Here is a 16750-nt window from a genome sequence, read left to right as displayed (position 1 = left end):
CACACACACACACACACACACACACACACACACACACACACACACACCTGTTTCTTTTTAGGTGGTTGTTAGCGCAGTATCTCCGTTGCTCCTTGAATTATGTTAATTTTTTCTTGGTCCAAAAATAAAAGTTTGTAAATAAACTTTTTTAAACATTTTTTTCTTTATTTTTTTCTCATATTGTTTGTCTTTGCTCTAATTAAAGTACTTTCAGTTTGTTTTATGTTGTTAAAATAAGCTCTATTGTTATTTATTTGTCTTTTTGTTTTTTAACATGGTCTTCTTCTCTCCTCAGGCCAGCTGATTTCTGACGACGTGGATGAGATTTTCGCTCGCTCCAGTTCAGATTACATTACCTTATTCCAAAACACGCTCTCCACCAAATCAGCCGCTGCGCAGTATGACGACAGTTACCTGGGTAATCTCACGCACGCCCTTTTAGAGCTAGTGTTTGAGTGTAACGTCAGTAACACACACGTGGTTCTCCAGTCTGAACTGAACACTGTAAACATTTGATAAAGCTCTTTACATTCCGTTACTGTCAGATTAGTTGAATGAAAAATGATGATACGATGAGGTGCTGGCATCAAACTCTCCCTGAAGTATATTAATAAATGCAGGTGCAGTTGGGAGAAAAACTGTTTCATTTTACAATTCTTAAGTTTTATTTCTATAAAAAGAAACCCATTTTTTAATATCAGGTAAATACAACTTTAAACTTTATTATTTTTCGTAATATGCAGAAGCTGTTTGTGGAAAACTAAACCAAAGCTACTAGTTGTGAAACTGGTTTTAAGAGGTCTTTAAGACTTCGGCCCTGGATGTGTTGTTTTGTGCAGAAAGTGTAATTTATGTAAATTAAATTCCCTCAAAGAGTGTTGATCCTTCCCAACTCTGCAGCTAGCTAACAGCTCTTTGTTGAAAACTTTAACATGCAGGGCCGTGGCTTTCATAGTTTTACATTGTGCTATTTAAGGCGTACAGCAGAAATAGTTGGTTGCAAATACTACCTGAAAATCAGATGTGGATGAAGAGAACTTCAGAATAAATTCATTTAATTTAGATTTAAAACCAGAGAAATTAAGCCAATTAATTTTAAATTTTATGACGGATATAAAAGCACGTTTTTCTTCTTCACAGTTTGGTTTCTATTCACCTGTAAACACGTCTAATGGGATGTTTTTAGCTTTGCTTAGATCTTTAACAGCAGATAAGGTTTATAGATGACTGTCGTTTGTACTTTTATTTGTTTGACAGGATACTCTGTGACAGTTGGAGACTTCAACAATGATGGAAAGGAAGGTAAGAGCTGCTCCTGACAGATTATATTTTCTGTTAAGCTCTTAAATTTGCAGGCACTTCTCTAGTTTTATGTTTTTTATCTGCCCGTCTTTTCTGACATGAACAGATTACGTGACTGGAGTGCCCCGAGGTGAAAAGGCTTTAGGTTATGTAAGTGTTAAAATTCACTTTCACAACCTTCCACAGGTGCTTAGTCTCTGGGTGTTTGTCACCTTGGTCCCTTTGTCCAGGCATTCTGTGTTCCTGAGGGTGTGATAATGTTTTGCCTGAGCAAATGATATGAACTGAACATACCACAAACAGTTTCTCAGACAAAAGCTCTATTTGGCGAGGGATTAGTTTTACATAGGGACTACATACAATAAATATATTACTTCCCAACATCTGCTTTTTATGTGGCGCATTCGCACGGGATAACCAAAGCCTGAGATTTAGCTGAAATTTACGGACATCTTCCGGATATGACGTTAATGCGCTGCGAATTGCTGAATGACGTGAGTTGAATGACATTACTTTTCAGGCTGTGGTCACAGCTCGGTGCTGTGTTCCTGCCAGCACTAGCCAGCTGTATAGTTTATAAACAGAAGAAAATTATTCTTACCGCACAGAGCAATGCATGATGTGAGCCACCATTTGCATATGGTTTTGCTCCTTTTCTTCAGCCTTTTCTTTTTTTGGCGACCGTTACGGGTTGATAGGTTTTTGCTGGTCCGGGACACAAAAGATTATTTATGCACTCCAATGCAGCGTCCATTGCCAAAAGCAAATACAAATGCACCCAAGAAACAAAAAACGCCTAATTACCTATCGGATCCCGCCCATTTCTGTCCAAATCACAGAGATGCCTATTTGGATTAGTATTATCACAGGACCTCAGAGTTCAGCAAAATATAGTAGGTAATTTGTGGTGGAATTGTTACTTTACAAATTACTGACATGGCCGATTTGCACGGGATTAACAATAAAGCTGTCATTTCCTACACAAACCCAGGACCCAGCCCGGACCGACCCGGATTAGGGCCACGCCATATTAATGTGATTAATGGGCGGGCCGGTCTCAGGTTTTGAAAAGTGAAAGTCAAAGCTCAATGACGTCATTTGTAAATGTGCAGGAAGTGCCACCGCGATTCAAGCAAGCCATCACGGAAATGTGCATCCAGTAAAGACACGAGACCTTTTTATGTGGTGAGTGGAGAAGGTTTTGAAGGACTGGCTCAAGAGTTAATAAATGTTGGTGCCACTTATGGCCGTGTCTCGGCAGAGTCCGTCCTGCCACACCGCAACACAATTTCCAAGATGTGCACAGAAATGGCTGAGGAAGAAAGAGATGCCTTAATACAAACACTCAAAGAAGCCCTTGCAACTGGAAATGTTTGCATGAGCACAGATCTGTGGACAGACGACTACATGAAAACAAGTTACATGGCAATCACCCGTCACTTCATCGTAAGTGGCTTTAAACTAGTTGGAATAACTCTAACAGCCGTGTTTCCAGGAGAAGACGCTAAAACAGGCAAAAACATAAGGAAGGAAATATTGCTCCTACTTGTTAACAAATTTGGCCTGGACCCCACTTCCCTCAGTAAAATGGTATGGGTGACAGACCAGAGAAGCCAAATTGTTAAGTCCTTGGAGCCATACAGGAGGATTAACTGCCTTGACCATCTCATAAGCACAGTCCTGCACCATGGGCTGGACCCTGACGCACGTGCTGAAAACGCTCCAGACATAGGTGAGACCATTGCAGCTGCCAGAAAGTCTAGTGCGATGTATAAAACAATCTGGTCTGTCTGCGCAGCTCTCAAAGACTGTACTCCAGATGGACAAGACAAGAGTCAGCACTGTGTACCTTACAGTCAGTGCAAGACATCTACAATGAGCTGTGAGAAGACGGACGCGAGCAGGCGTGCATGAAAAATGTCTCCCCCGACATTTTGGGCTTTTTACTCACATTTCTAGAACTGTTTTACCGTGCACAGAGAGAACTGGAGGGTGACAAATGTCCCAGTATCAACCTTGTTTGCCTCTGGAATGAGAAACTGAAGCTTCACTGCCAGTCCTCACACACAGACTCCCCACAGCAGGCGTTTGTGCCCACAGACATGTTGAAGTACTGGAGCACAAAATCATTGTCCACGACTTACACAGAGCTGCACTTTTCCTGTGGCCTAATTTCAACAAACTTAAAACGATGACACCTGCTGCTGTGTGTCAGGTGCACGCTCAGGTCTGCACCCTGCTCTCAGCTGCGGTGGAAGAAGTTGCAGCACCTGAAGTGACGACACCAAAGGCTGCAGCGAGCAGCGCGTTCACATCACCACCATCCAAACGGACAAGAACAAGTGCTTTTGCAGAGTGGGAGAGCGCAGCGGACGAGGCAGACAGTGATGATGAGGTCACTCTGTGCATCACTCAAAAGCATGCTATGGCTGATGAACGAGATTTGCTGGGATTTTAGAAACTAAACTCAAACGTGCACCCAAAACTGGTCAAGTTGGTGAGATCTGTGCTCGGCATCCCAGCGAGCAGCAGCAGTGAGTTTTCACTGGTCGCACAGACCAGGAGGACTGCTCTCAAACCTGCTACAGTGGACGCAATACTGTTCTTGACAACATGGAAAACCATGTAAGTAGAACACAATAACTTCCTGACAGATTTTTAAATATATTTAAATATATTTATAATTTTGTATTTAGGCAACTGGGGTGTAGTTCCAGCTTCATGTTCATAGCAGAAGAAATGAGGCTGTGTGGCTGATTATATGACTGCCGGTGCAAAGCCAACTTTATATGTTCGCTTTTTATCTCGTTCATGGTTTTGCAGTAAAACCTTTTTTGATCATTTTTATTGTTCTTTATCACTCCCGTTATTGGATGATGGAGGGCTGAAAGAAGTACCAGACTCTTCTTTCAGCCCTCCATCATCCGTCCATCCATCTTTACCTGTTGTTTGTTGTAGATATTTTGTTTATTAAAGTAGCTATTAGTGTAAGCATAGTTGTAGAATGTAGCCTTTTTAATTTATTTTTCATGCACACACCTGTTTTATTCTTGTAGTGTGGGTGTACATTAAATCGCTCCGTCGTCAGTCACAGCATGACTCAGCTTAATTTGGCACGACTTTCTTTTATATCTAAATTAAAATAGCCTTGTTCTATATTTTTCACAATAATTTTGGCCTAAAAATATTTTTGTTCATCTGTATAACAGCCTATCTTTAGAGTTCATTTTTAAGGCTATTTGTTTTGTATGTTAATATTCATTTGATGGTTTGTTAATAAAAATAAATCTTATATTTTCCTTTCATTACGTTTTTAAAACTATCATGTCAAACTGATTTGCTTACAAAAGCAGTAAAAGTTTAATTAAAAATAAAAGTTTTTTGTTTTTGTTGTTGGGTTCGACCCTCTAATTATCAGTAATCCGTTGGGTCCGGGTGGGGCTCAGATGGGGAGACTACAGGCTCGGTCCGGTCCGGGCCGGATTTATTAGGCCTGAATGCAACTCAAATTAGCAACACAGACAATCTCCGTAATTATTACAAATTGTATGTGGTCCCTAGGTAAAACTAATCTTGTGCAAATAGGGCTAAAGAAGAGTTCCCCTAACCTTTACTGCCTCATCCCTGACGGGGTAGTTTTATTCTTTACACTGAAATCAGAAAAGCTCTTTTTTAATTAAGGTATTTTGGCATTTGCCTAAAGCACACTACTCTTGTAGTGCAACTGCCAACTCACCGTCCTGATGGTCTTTAGTTCAGTGATGTGCTGTGACACACTCCGAGGGTCCAGGCTAGTCTCTGTTTCTTTCTTCGTACTTCAAATGTTTGTTTTTCATGTTTCTTTTTGCATTCAAGCATCAAAATAATCTGAAGCAAACTTTTAAAATGTTACTCTTTAGGTAAAATTCACTCATTTGCATAGTTTTGTCAGTTCGGCACACATGTCAGGAAGCGTTAGCCGTGCGCTCTGTTGTCATATGTTTATGTCAAAAACTCCTTTCCACAAGCTTTTATTTAAATTTCACTGTGCCTCAAATTTTAAAAAGCTATATACAAGCTCCAGGTAATTATTTTTTTTTTTTTTGGGGGGGGAGTTAAATAATTTTCAAAAGTTTTTAAATAGTTTTTGTGGAACAATTTTTTGTTCATCCAATAATAATAATAATAATAATAATAATAATAATAAAAATAATTTAAATAATAATTTTGGCAGTCATGTTAACAACAGTTGTGTATTTTATAAATGCAGGACATTGTGCATTTATGCAACTACTAAACTGATTAAATCTTTTGTACCAATCATTGGGGCAGTTGTGGCTGAGTGGTTAGAGCTGTCGTCCTCCAATGCAAGAGTTATGGGTTTGATTCCAGCAGCAGTCACATGCTGAAGTGTCCCTGGGCAAGACACTGAACTCCTCATTGCCTCCGATGTGTCTTCCATTCATTCATTCAACTTTTATTTATACAGGTTAGTGTCATTGAGCCTCGAGGACTCATTTAAGAGACCTGTTTTTAACAAAGAACAACAGTAGACTCGTAAAAGAAGGCATATAAATTGAAAAAAAAGGAAGAAAATTATATAAAATAACAGAAAATTATATAAAAAAACAGCTACATTATAGAGCGATGTAAAATAATTAAAACAGGAACATGTCTGCATTGGTTTTTGCTCACTGGTGTATGAATGTGATAAAGCACTGATTATTCCTTGTACATAAATAGTAGAGTGCTGTATGAATGGGTGAACGAGGAGTCAAAGTGTGTTGTAAAAAGCTTTGAGTATCTTGATAAGACAGAAAGACGCTATACAAGTTCAGTCCATTTACCAACACAGATGCAGGGTTTTGTACAGGATCATTTGCTTTGCTGAACTTGGACTTTTGATCCAGTTATCAAACTGAACAATTAATCATTGTTTGCTTGTCAACATTTGTGCCTTCTTGAAGGTATTTCCTGTTGTGCTTCCAGGTGAACATCTTCAACGGCCTCAACATGGCATCCATGGTCAACTTCACCGGCTTTCAGGTGGGTATCAAGTCTCTGGAGGTGTCTCGTGTTCTCATTGACATTTTAATAAAATACCAATACTTACAGAGAAATGGCACCATTTGTTGAAGGAGATGAATTTGACAAACCTTTGTGTGACTCAGTCAACGCAACACCGTGTGAAAGGAAAGCCAGTTCTCATAAATCCGCTCCTCTGATAGGCAGCAGTCAGTATGCTGTGCAGAAGATATCAGTTTTAGCATAAATACTGTATTTTTCAAACAGAGCAACATTAAAACTTACTGGACTGCGAGGCCAGATGAACTCTAAACGGTGAGCTGACAACAGAAAATGTGTCATATCCAATGTGGCATTTACAAAAATCAGAAAAAGGTGTTGCTTTGTTTGAGACCTGCTTTCCTTCCATTGAATTATGTGAACACAGAGAGGGAAGGCAGGGGGATGGGGCTGTCAGCAGCTCCGTTAATGACAGAGTTCCTCTTCACTTTCCTGCCCATCCTATCCCCATCTGAACCCAACAACCTCCTTTTATCAGCTTCCTTCACTTTGAAGGTCTTGTTTCCATCAGTGTCTCCTCTCCTGGTATCAGCTGCTTCCTGAGGGGTTTCTGTCAAATCACTGCCTCTGAAGTAGACTCTTAAGGTTCCAGCATACTCGGGCATACTTCACTTCGCAGAGGTCTGCACGTACTGGATTAGACTCGACGAGGACACCCTCAAACCATGTTTGTGCAAAGATCATTTTTTACGACAGCGGACGCAGACTCGTCGCACAATAAACTACCCGGCGACGGACCGTTTTTTATGCAACTCCAATGTATTAAATTCTCCTTCTTCATCCCTGGTCTGGTTTAATGGCCTTTTCTTTAGTTTTTTTTTCCCAAGCAAGAAGCAAGCAATCTCTTCCTCCTGTTCCGTTGATGCCAAGACAAATTGTGAGAAATTAAGGAATTTGTCACGAGAGAATTAAAATCAGGTCTAGCGTGGCTGCAGGAGGGTCTGGAGATTTCCTGGTGTGCCACACTGATGTGTGGGCTGCAGGGCCAGCGCTCCCTGTTTTTTAATAAAAAAAAAAAAACTTTTCATTAACAACATATAAACACAGAATGCTGCTGCTGCTGCTCGCTGTCCACACGACCCACGGAGTACGCACAGTATGCCCGAGTATTTGGGAGTCTTTACTTTTTCCACAACCACGAAAAGCTTGGGCAAGGTGTAGAGTTTGGTTGGTTGCAATTAGCAATTTGTGCCACTAGATGTTGCTACATTAGAAGCTGGACCATTAACTCATAAAAATTGAATCCCTCTTTAACTAACAACAAAGAATTATGTATTTTTTTCTATTTTATTTTTATTCACACACACACAGAGACACAGTCTTATGATCTCCAAGAAGTCATTATTCCATCACTATACACATTTATAACAGTTTTCTGTCTTTAAAATATTTTACAGAAATTTTTATTAAAAACAAACAACAATGTAAATTAGAAATATGAAGATTTTATTAATTATTTTGTGTCATACAATTAAGAGTTACTTTTGTTATAGTTAAAAATCCAATAAATTGCATGTTGAAAAGTCACAACATGGAAAGTTTACCAAGAGAGGTGAAGGCCTTTACAACATCATGTAATGATGTCAGAGTGGACATATATTGTGAGCAGGAGAGGACTGGGACAATAATCCAGGCCGGGAATTTGATACCATTCCAGGCCACCACCACTCCATCCATCCATCCATAATCTTTACCTGCTTATTCCTTTTTGGGTCACGGGGGTCGCTGGTGCCCATGTCCAGCAATCACTGTGCGAGGGGCGGGGTACACCCTGGACGGGTCGCAAGTCCATCACAGGGACACATAGAGACAAACGAGACAAACAAACATTCACTCTCTCACTCACACCTAGGGACAATTTAGAGTTACCAATCAGCCTAACATGCATGTTTTTGGACTGTGGGAGGAAACCGGAGTACCCGGAGAAAACCCACGCATGCACGGAGAGAACATGCAAACTCCACTCAGAAAGGCCCCTGGACCGGGGTTTGAACCAAGGACCTGCTCGCTGAGAGGCAGCAGCTCTACCAGTTGCGCCACCGTGCTGCCCGCCACCACCACTCGATTAACGCAAACTAAAGACTGAGTTAAGTTAAGTGCACTTGGAACAACATATGACACCGTATGTGTACATGTTTTGCAACATGGTGGCCATTGGCATCAGAAGCATTTGTAATGTAATAGGGTTTAGGCACACTGGTGGGGGTCTGGGGGGTCCTCCCCCAGAAAATTTTGAATAAAGTAGATGTCATTTCCTGCATTCTGGGGTATTTTAACAGTTGTTTAACATCTAGTTTTACCTATATAAGTAAACACTTGATTCAATAACTATTTTAGAGTTAATGGCAGAACAAGAAGTAGCCTGACCAACAGCTCTCCTTGTGTGAATAGAGCATGGTCCGTTTCTCTCACGCATCTAGCCACAGTCTAAGAAACATAGTATAGCCCAAGTTAACTTTTAGGAAATAAAATCACTATTCCACATGAAAATATAATAATAATCACTCCTTCTTACCAGTGGCCTAGCAAAAAGCAATATGATCATCATCCATCATGTTTATTAGTAGCTTAAAATACCTAATTAAAACTCCAGTAGTGGGCTAGGTCTCTTCTAACCTTACCCAATTTCAGGGTCAAAAGACAAACATGTAGCATTAACACAGTATGAACAACATTCAGGAATTGTTTCTATAAGAACATTATCAAATATTTTACATGAACGGTGAGATCGCACCTCCCATGAGGAAATGTAACCCAGGGTGAGATAGCTGCAATGGTGGAGGTAGTGAAGCTCACAGTGTTTAGTGAGGCATTTCTGCCTTATCAGCCAACATTAAGGCAAAGAAGACGGGCAAAAAATAAAATAAATTTAAAAAATTTAAGCTACTAATAACTCCATATAGTTCTGCAGTGGATGTTTTCATGCCACAGAGCAACACAGGGCAAGAACTCACAGTGAAATTCAATATGTAAGAGTGGAAATTTCACAATACACAACCTTTTAAACACTTTGTACAAATCAGTTTAATTTTAACTCATCATAACAAACAAAGGCTAAATTTATGTAACTAGAAGTTGCAACATATATATAAAATACAAAACAAAACACAACTAGTTTTAAGCATTAACTTTAAATTCAACCATTAAGTGTACAATGTATGACAAATAATGGAGGATTTACCTGCAGTTACCTTGTACAGAGGAACATGTGGTACTTCCTGTTTATAACTGAGAGTTGGCTGCTGGCCTTTATTATCTTTTACATTTTCCCAAACTTTGTTTAGTTTTTGAAATGTAATAAACTGTAACCACCCTCTAAATGCTTTGGGTAACACGTGCCTGAATTACATGTCATAATTTTCCATCTATTCGTTTTCACTAATTGACTATATGTTTTGGCTATGTTCATCCATCCATCCATCCATTTTCTTCCGCTTATCCGGCGTCGGGTCGCGGGGGTAGCAGCCTAAGTAGGGAGGCCCAGACTTCCCTCTCCCCAGCTACTTGGGCCAGCTCTTCCGGGGGAATCCCGAGGCGTTCCCAGGCCAGCCGAGAAACATAGTCCCTCCAGCGTGTCTTGGGTCTTCCTCTGGGCCTCCTTCCGGTGGGACGTGTCCAGAACACCTCACCAGGGAGGCGTCCAGATGGCTATGTTCATATAACAACAAATATGTTCTTAATCTCAACAGGACTTTACCTGGTAGAATAAAGGTTACATAAAATAATGTAATGCAAGGAATTTAATATTCAGATAATTTATTAGTAGAGTTTATGAAGGGTACACAAAATCTTAATTCCTGGACATTTCTGCATTAAACTTTTTTTTCAGCTACTATTTGTTAGCCAAATTCTAAAATTTGCAATATCCTTTGTAAAAACTTGAAACATTTGTTCTATTAAGTTTTGGCCCACTTAGGTCCCTCCAAGTAGAACTAACCTCATTAAGCTAGCTGCGCTGACAGGTTATGACCAGAGTTTTCACTTTTCACCACACGTGTTTCATTCTTACCTGCTCCCTTGAACAAACATTAATTTACAGCACTTCTTCAGCACCAGTGCTTTTCTCTTTTTCATCCTCTCTCTCTGGCTGTCTCTCTCACTCCAATCTACAAGATACATTACACAAACCAGGGAAACGACGGATGTACAGAGGTGTGTGTCGCACGCAAACATATAATCCTTGCGAGCGCGAGTCAACGGGGTGGGTGCGCATGTGACCCGTGTGTCTCTGCTTTGCTCAGTAGAGTAGCTGAGAGCTGAGTGAAGCTGGCACGCTCCCACAGACACAGCATCAGAAAGAGAGGCAGGGGGAGCTTCAGTGAGACCTGACTGAGACCGGGCAAGAGCGGGCGGCTTGTTAATTTTAAATAATCAAGCGCGACCCAAACTGAGCCTTTAGTCCAGTCCTTCGGCGGGCACTGACCGGGCCAGGCCACCGAGAAATGTCCCAGCGCTCCCCATGGCCAGTCCGCCTCTGATTGTGAGATAATATAATTACAAGGAGTTGTGATTAGTGTTGACACATGGAAATCAAATCAATGTCTTCATTGCTGAGCCCATCCTAAATAATGTGTCAGTTGCTGCAACATCCATCCATTATCTTTTACCCACTTCTTCCATTTTGGGTCATGGAAGTCGCCAATGCCCATATCCAGCATTCACTGTGCGAGGGGCAGAGGACACCCTGGACAGGTCGCAAGTCCATCACAGGGCCACATAGAGACCAAATCTAATTTTCCTAACGGGTCACTTGTCTGATTTGTTGTACCGTCCTCTCTGTCTTGTAGATGGCTGCCTACTTTGGACATTCAGTTGCTGCCTCGGATGTTAATAATGATGGGTAAGAGTGGTTTTTCATTGTGATGCTTTTAACAGGAGTCGGTTACAGCTGCTACTTTTAAAGACACCAGGGCTATAATAACTTCTGCACCTTCAGCTTTGACTTTGCTAAAGTGACACAAGATTCACATACTGTGCATGTGTTTAAGTACACACAAGACAAGGACCATATCTGGAGTGTTTATAGACTTTTATTGCTGAGTTTGGTTGAAAAAGTTTCATGGTAAGATTATATCTTTTTTTATTATTTACTGAGTATTAGCATCTGAACAGTGTGTCATTTTTTAAATTAGTTGTCTTGTTTTCCTCAGAATAATGACAAAAAAAATGGCACTTTTTGTTGCTTGACTTGGACTTTGAAAAGTGTCTCAGTTGTTACAGTGTTGGATAATGACAAACACTGTCAGTGCTTTTACAGAAGAGCTTATCAAGTGTGAGGGTAAAATACTCCTGAACAATAAGAAAAGAGTTTTAAACACAGCCACAGCCAGAAAATGACACAAGTGTTGGACTGTTGGTTCCAGACAGTCAATAAGTCACAAAAAATGTCTCCCTGATGAGAAATATGTAAAGGAAGGAGCTTTGACCTCCTGTCAACTGCAGACTGAACATAATGTACTCAGTGTTGCATTGAGGGTAAGATACCGAACGTTTCTCCTCTAGTGTGTGCCACTTAAACACCCACTGGAGAAGATGGTATTTAACTTTTTCATTTGCTTTCTTGATGGCAGTAAATCATAATTTGTTGTTGTGAAAAGTCTGTTTCTGTTGCAGTGCCTCTGAACAGGGTTTGCAGGGATCACAAATTCAAAGCAAATCTTTCCGTAACATTTTGAGCTAAAGAACAAAAAGTGGGAAGCGTTAAAAACGACGTATGAAGCTGATTTGAGAAATGTATTGTTTTGTTTTCAGTTTGATGGATCTGTTGGTCGGAGCTCCTCTCTTCATGGATCGAGGCACAGATGGGAAACTGAGGGAGGTGGGACAGGTAGGAGGCGCACAGCATTTTATAAAATGCAAAGATGATTACCATAATTGTTGGGCTTTAGAATGCTCCTGTCTCTAAGCCACACTTATTAAATATAAGATAAATCATATTTTTTTACATAAATAAGACCCTCTGGGTATTTACCTGTGGTCATCCACCGTTCATCGTTGGGACCTGTGCCCAGCCAGCTTTGACAGCGTGCAGCTTTCTTGTTGTACAAGAACCAGTCAGCAGGTGGCGTTTCACTGACAGTAGCTTGCTTTCAACACACGCTTAGACTGTACGATCGTCATGAGTGTTCATGAAGCTTCTCTGTCTGACTCATGGTTACAACCATTATACCTTCAAAATGAACACAATAATTATCTAACACATAATCACTGGACAGAAAAGTGCCAAAAACCTGCGTAACTGAAATTATTTTAAAATTATTTACAGGTAAACCCCAGTCTTATCTAGGTCATGTGACTGGAAGTCAAATAGTACCGGTAGAATGCGGTAAATATCCATTAAATTAGTACTATTGATTTTTATTGTAAACACTTGTTAATAGCTGCTGTTTTTAATAGGGGTGCACCAATAAATCGGCCGGACGATTTATCGGCCCTGATTTCCTTAATTTTAGGAAATCAGAAATCATCCGATACTTGCATGAGAAACTGATTTTACTGATTTTTTTTGTTTGTTTTAACAACAATTGTCTGAACTTTATTTATATTGCAGAGCACTACCTCATGGCCAGTTAAAACAAGTTTGTATTGTTTCTAGGATATTGTTTAAGGGTTTGTTTTTCAACAATATAATGGAAGATTGAAGGTGCATTGTGACCTTGTAACACCTGACAGTGTTGATTATAAAACAGAATCGGTATCGCCCAAAATCGGAATTGGCAGGTCAGACTTTTTAGAAATCGTTGATTGGCCATAAAACTGCAATAGGTGCACCCCTAGTTTTTAAATGTACTTTCTAAATAAATTTGACGTGATTTCTCCTCGGCAGAGCTCATATGAGCAAGAGGGAGGAAGGAAGGGGGAACAGCCCCTCCCTTATGTAGTGCTCCTCTGCTCTGTTTAATGGCCCTGTTTAAGCTTAAATGAGATACTGGTACACTGGTTCTTCATGGAATTATTTTTCTGAAAATCAGTTTAACTCTTTCATTGCATCTGGTAAAATGTCCAGCACCTTTTCTTCTCTCCATCTTAACATAAGAAGTCTTTCAAAAACCTGTGATAAATTTTACCATTATCTTGCATCACTGAACCAAATGTTCACGATAATTGCATAGAGCGAAACTTAGCTTACTGAAGAAATCCATTCACGATTGAATGTCCATGGCTACACAGCTGTTCACCGATGTAGAGGAAGTCGAGGTGGAGTCTCTTGTCTATCCAACATTTTTCAGTCAGATCATCTGGACAGTTTCTTTTTTTGTGCTGAAACGTTTCACCTTCGATCCAGAAGGCTTCATCAGTCAAGGAAACACACAACAAAACTGATTCTTCCCCCAACAGCTTACTCCAAAGTGGAACAAACCAGTTCTGCTTGTGATAAGATGGTCTCTTTGGTACGCCCCTCCTCCATTGCCGGGACCATTGTCAAACTGGTTGAAAACAACTTGTTTTCAAATCTGAGCACGAACACAAATATTTGAGAGAGAGCAGAAGTTTTGAGTCCAAACATTACAAGTTTTGAGAACAAACAGATGAATTCCTGCTTTCAAACACAAAAAGTGTGCTCTCGACTTATGTCAGGAAAACTCTTCCATAGTCCCCAACTTTTTTTTGCGCCATGGACCGGTTTAATGTCAGACAATATTTTCGGGGACTCCTCTCGTAGATAATTTTTAATAAAGTAGATGTCATTTCCTGCATTCTGGTGTATTTTACAAAGGTTTATTACAGTAGATTAACATGAAACAAAAGATGTAAACTCATTATTGAAATGACTGCAAAGTGTTCGTAATGCAACACCGCTGCAGCTCTGCAGGTGAGGGGCGTTCACTTCAGGACAAACTGAGGTTGCTGATTGGTCAGTTGCTGACGTGCCTACTGGACTGATTGACAGGTGGGTCGAGAATCCGACTACTGCAACAACAAAAAGTCTTAGATTTTACTGGCCCATTTTAAGACTGTCATTTTTTATTCAATATTTTGGTGAATCTAAGGTTTGAGAACTGAGTTTCCTTACTCGATCCTAATGATGGTTTCTTTATTTTCAGGGGTGCTGACTTAAAATTTAGGAGTGCTTGAGCACCCCCAAAAAGAGGCTAAAGTCACCATTGAAGCCAGTTTATATTTCAAATTTACTTTTAAATGCTTTATATGTTATTTATAAGTGTATTAACTGCAGGATAATTTCTCATCTTGTTATACCCCACACCGGGGTCAGCTGCACCTCGTCATCCTCCTCCCTGCTCTGCAGTGATTCACACATCAGATTATTCACAAAAGCGCAGAAACTTGTGCATTGTGCAAAACTTTAATTACATTTTTGTGTTTTTTAATAAAATTGCCCATGACTTTGAACTTTTAGGGGCGGATATTTTTTTAAAGCAGAAGCAGAAATGCAAAGTGACAGCTCTGATGTGATGTTAGGAAGCTTAGTTTGAAATGATAGTTTTATAAAACTATAAAATTATATAAAATTATAGTTTTATAAAACTATAAAATTATAGTTTTATAAAACTATAAAATTATAGTTTTATAAAACTATAAAATTATAGTTTTATAAAACTATAAAATTATAGTTTTATTTAGTTATAGTTTTACAGTCACTTTTCATCAGGTGCGTTGAAAAATATGCAGTGTAATCCTTCAAATGCACAGATACGGCGGTGCGCACACACCTGTCCTGTCTGCTCCAGACCGTGCAGCTGAATTACTCGACCCGCACGAGCACTGTAGAACCAATCTATGCATGCACCTAACAAACCGAAACTTACCACTTGTGTATGTTGACCTGCATCAAGGGTGAGTCATTGGCAGATGTGGTGGAGAGAATCCAGTGATTTTTCAAAATAAAACTTTATTTTTGTTTGTTTTTGTTTTTTCCTTCTGTGTGGCCCGTTACCATTTGACCCACAGACCGGTGCTGGTCCGCGGCCCGGTGGTCGAGGACCCCTGATCGCTGTTCTCAGGATACCCCATAGCACTGTTAAATCTCTACAGATTCAGATTATCTTTGTAGAGAGGTAATCGAGTGCTGTATGAATGTAAGAGTCAGAGTTTTATTGGCATACACACCTCATGTGGTACATGTGGTGGAACGAGATTATGTACACAGGGTCCCAGTTACATCCAACAATAAAATGTAAAAGAAAAACAATGATAACATCTAAGATATGAACTAAGAAAAACATCAACTAAAAATACACTAAGCACTCATAGAATAGTTCTAGAATTGCGCCGCTCAAGGTGGCTGCATGTTGGAGCAGCTCTGTTACTTTCATTCTGAGATTTTGCTTTTGGAAACTTTAATTCCTCTTTTTCTGGATGTAAATCACATTTTTTTGGATGATTGTTTCCTCTGGTATCAGATGCTGTGCAGCTGGAAGGATTTTTACTGAAACTTCTTTAGTTTTGGACATTTGTTATGATGCGTAACCATGGCAACAAGGCAGTTTTCTACAACCAACAGCAGCTGATTAACATCTCAAAAGCTCAAATAATATCTCAACTACAGCCTCAAATGAGTTGAAAAGGATGTTCTGTGGACGCATTCTCATCTACCTGCCAGCTGTGCTCGAGTGCCTGACCACTGAGATCCTGGAACTAGCAGGAAACACGGCTCATGACAGCAGAAGGACAGGATCGTCCCTCGGCACCTACAGTTGACTGTCCGCAGTGACGAGGAGCTCGGCAGGCTGCTGGGAGGAGTGGCCATCGCTCTGGGAGGAGTTCTGCCCGGCATTCAAACGGTCCTACAGCCCGGGGGAACCGAGAGGCCAGCTGAGTCTGGGTGGACGGATCGGACGGCATCTGCAACCAGTTTCTAAAGATCCATTGTGGGATGGACCTTTACAAGAGATCCTTCCTGCCTACAGCCATCAGCATCTATAACATCTCTTAATGAAATGAGGATAACGAGTTACAACAACAAATAATTTCCCTCTGGGATTAATAAAGTATGTTTGAATTGAATAGCATAAAAGCAATAAAAACAATACGCTGAACAGCAGCACAAACATGAGTCTGCGAGCAAACGAGTACGAACACAGCAACATAAAACGGATCAGCAGCAACATGAAACAGATCAGCAGCAACATGAAACAGATCAGCAGCAACATGATGTGATTCTTCACAGTGATTATTCTGGTTAGAGATTCATGAGTCAAACAGCCTCAGGGTAGAAGCTGTTCCTCAGTCTAGTGGTTTTACACTTAATGCTCCTCAACCTCCTTCCTGAGGGGAGTGGGGCAAAAAGTGTGTGTGCTGGGTGAGTGGGGTCCTTCATGATGCAGGTGGCCCTCTTCCTGCATCTGGAGGTGTAGATGTCTGTGATGGTGGGGAGACTGACTCCAACATCTTCTGTGCAGCCTTCACCACTCTCTGCAAAGCT

The 16750-nt window shown here is 40.4% G+C and overlaps 1 protein-coding gene across 1 annotated transcript in view; it reads left to right on the top strand.

The window, feature by feature from the left end:
• The window catches only part of itgav (integrin, alpha V), a gene marked incomplete in the record, with an annotated part of 192048 nt that overhangs the window by 111310 nt on the left and 63988 nt on the right, over positions 1–16750 (top strand). Inside the window, 6 exon segments of the mRNA XM_037686717.1 lie at positions 296–418; positions 1258–1302; positions 1409–1452; positions 6271–6327; positions 11154–11206; positions 12118–12193. Of these exon segments, the coding sequence (XP_037542645.1) occupies positions 296–418; positions 1258–1302; positions 1409–1452; positions 6271–6327; positions 11154–11206; positions 12118–12193 (398 nt within the window).

The sequence above is a fragment of the Nematolebias whitei genome, chromosome 13, assembly GCF_014905685.2.
Source record: "Nematolebias whitei isolate Nwh7 chromosome 13, NemWhi1, whole genome shotgun sequence".
NCBI classification, from domain to species: Eukaryota; Metazoa; Chordata; class Actinopteri; order Cyprinodontiformes; family Rivulidae; genus Nematolebias; species Nematolebias whitei.
Note: the sequence above shows the minus strand (reverse complement) of the source record. Positions and strands in the feature narration are given on the sequence as shown.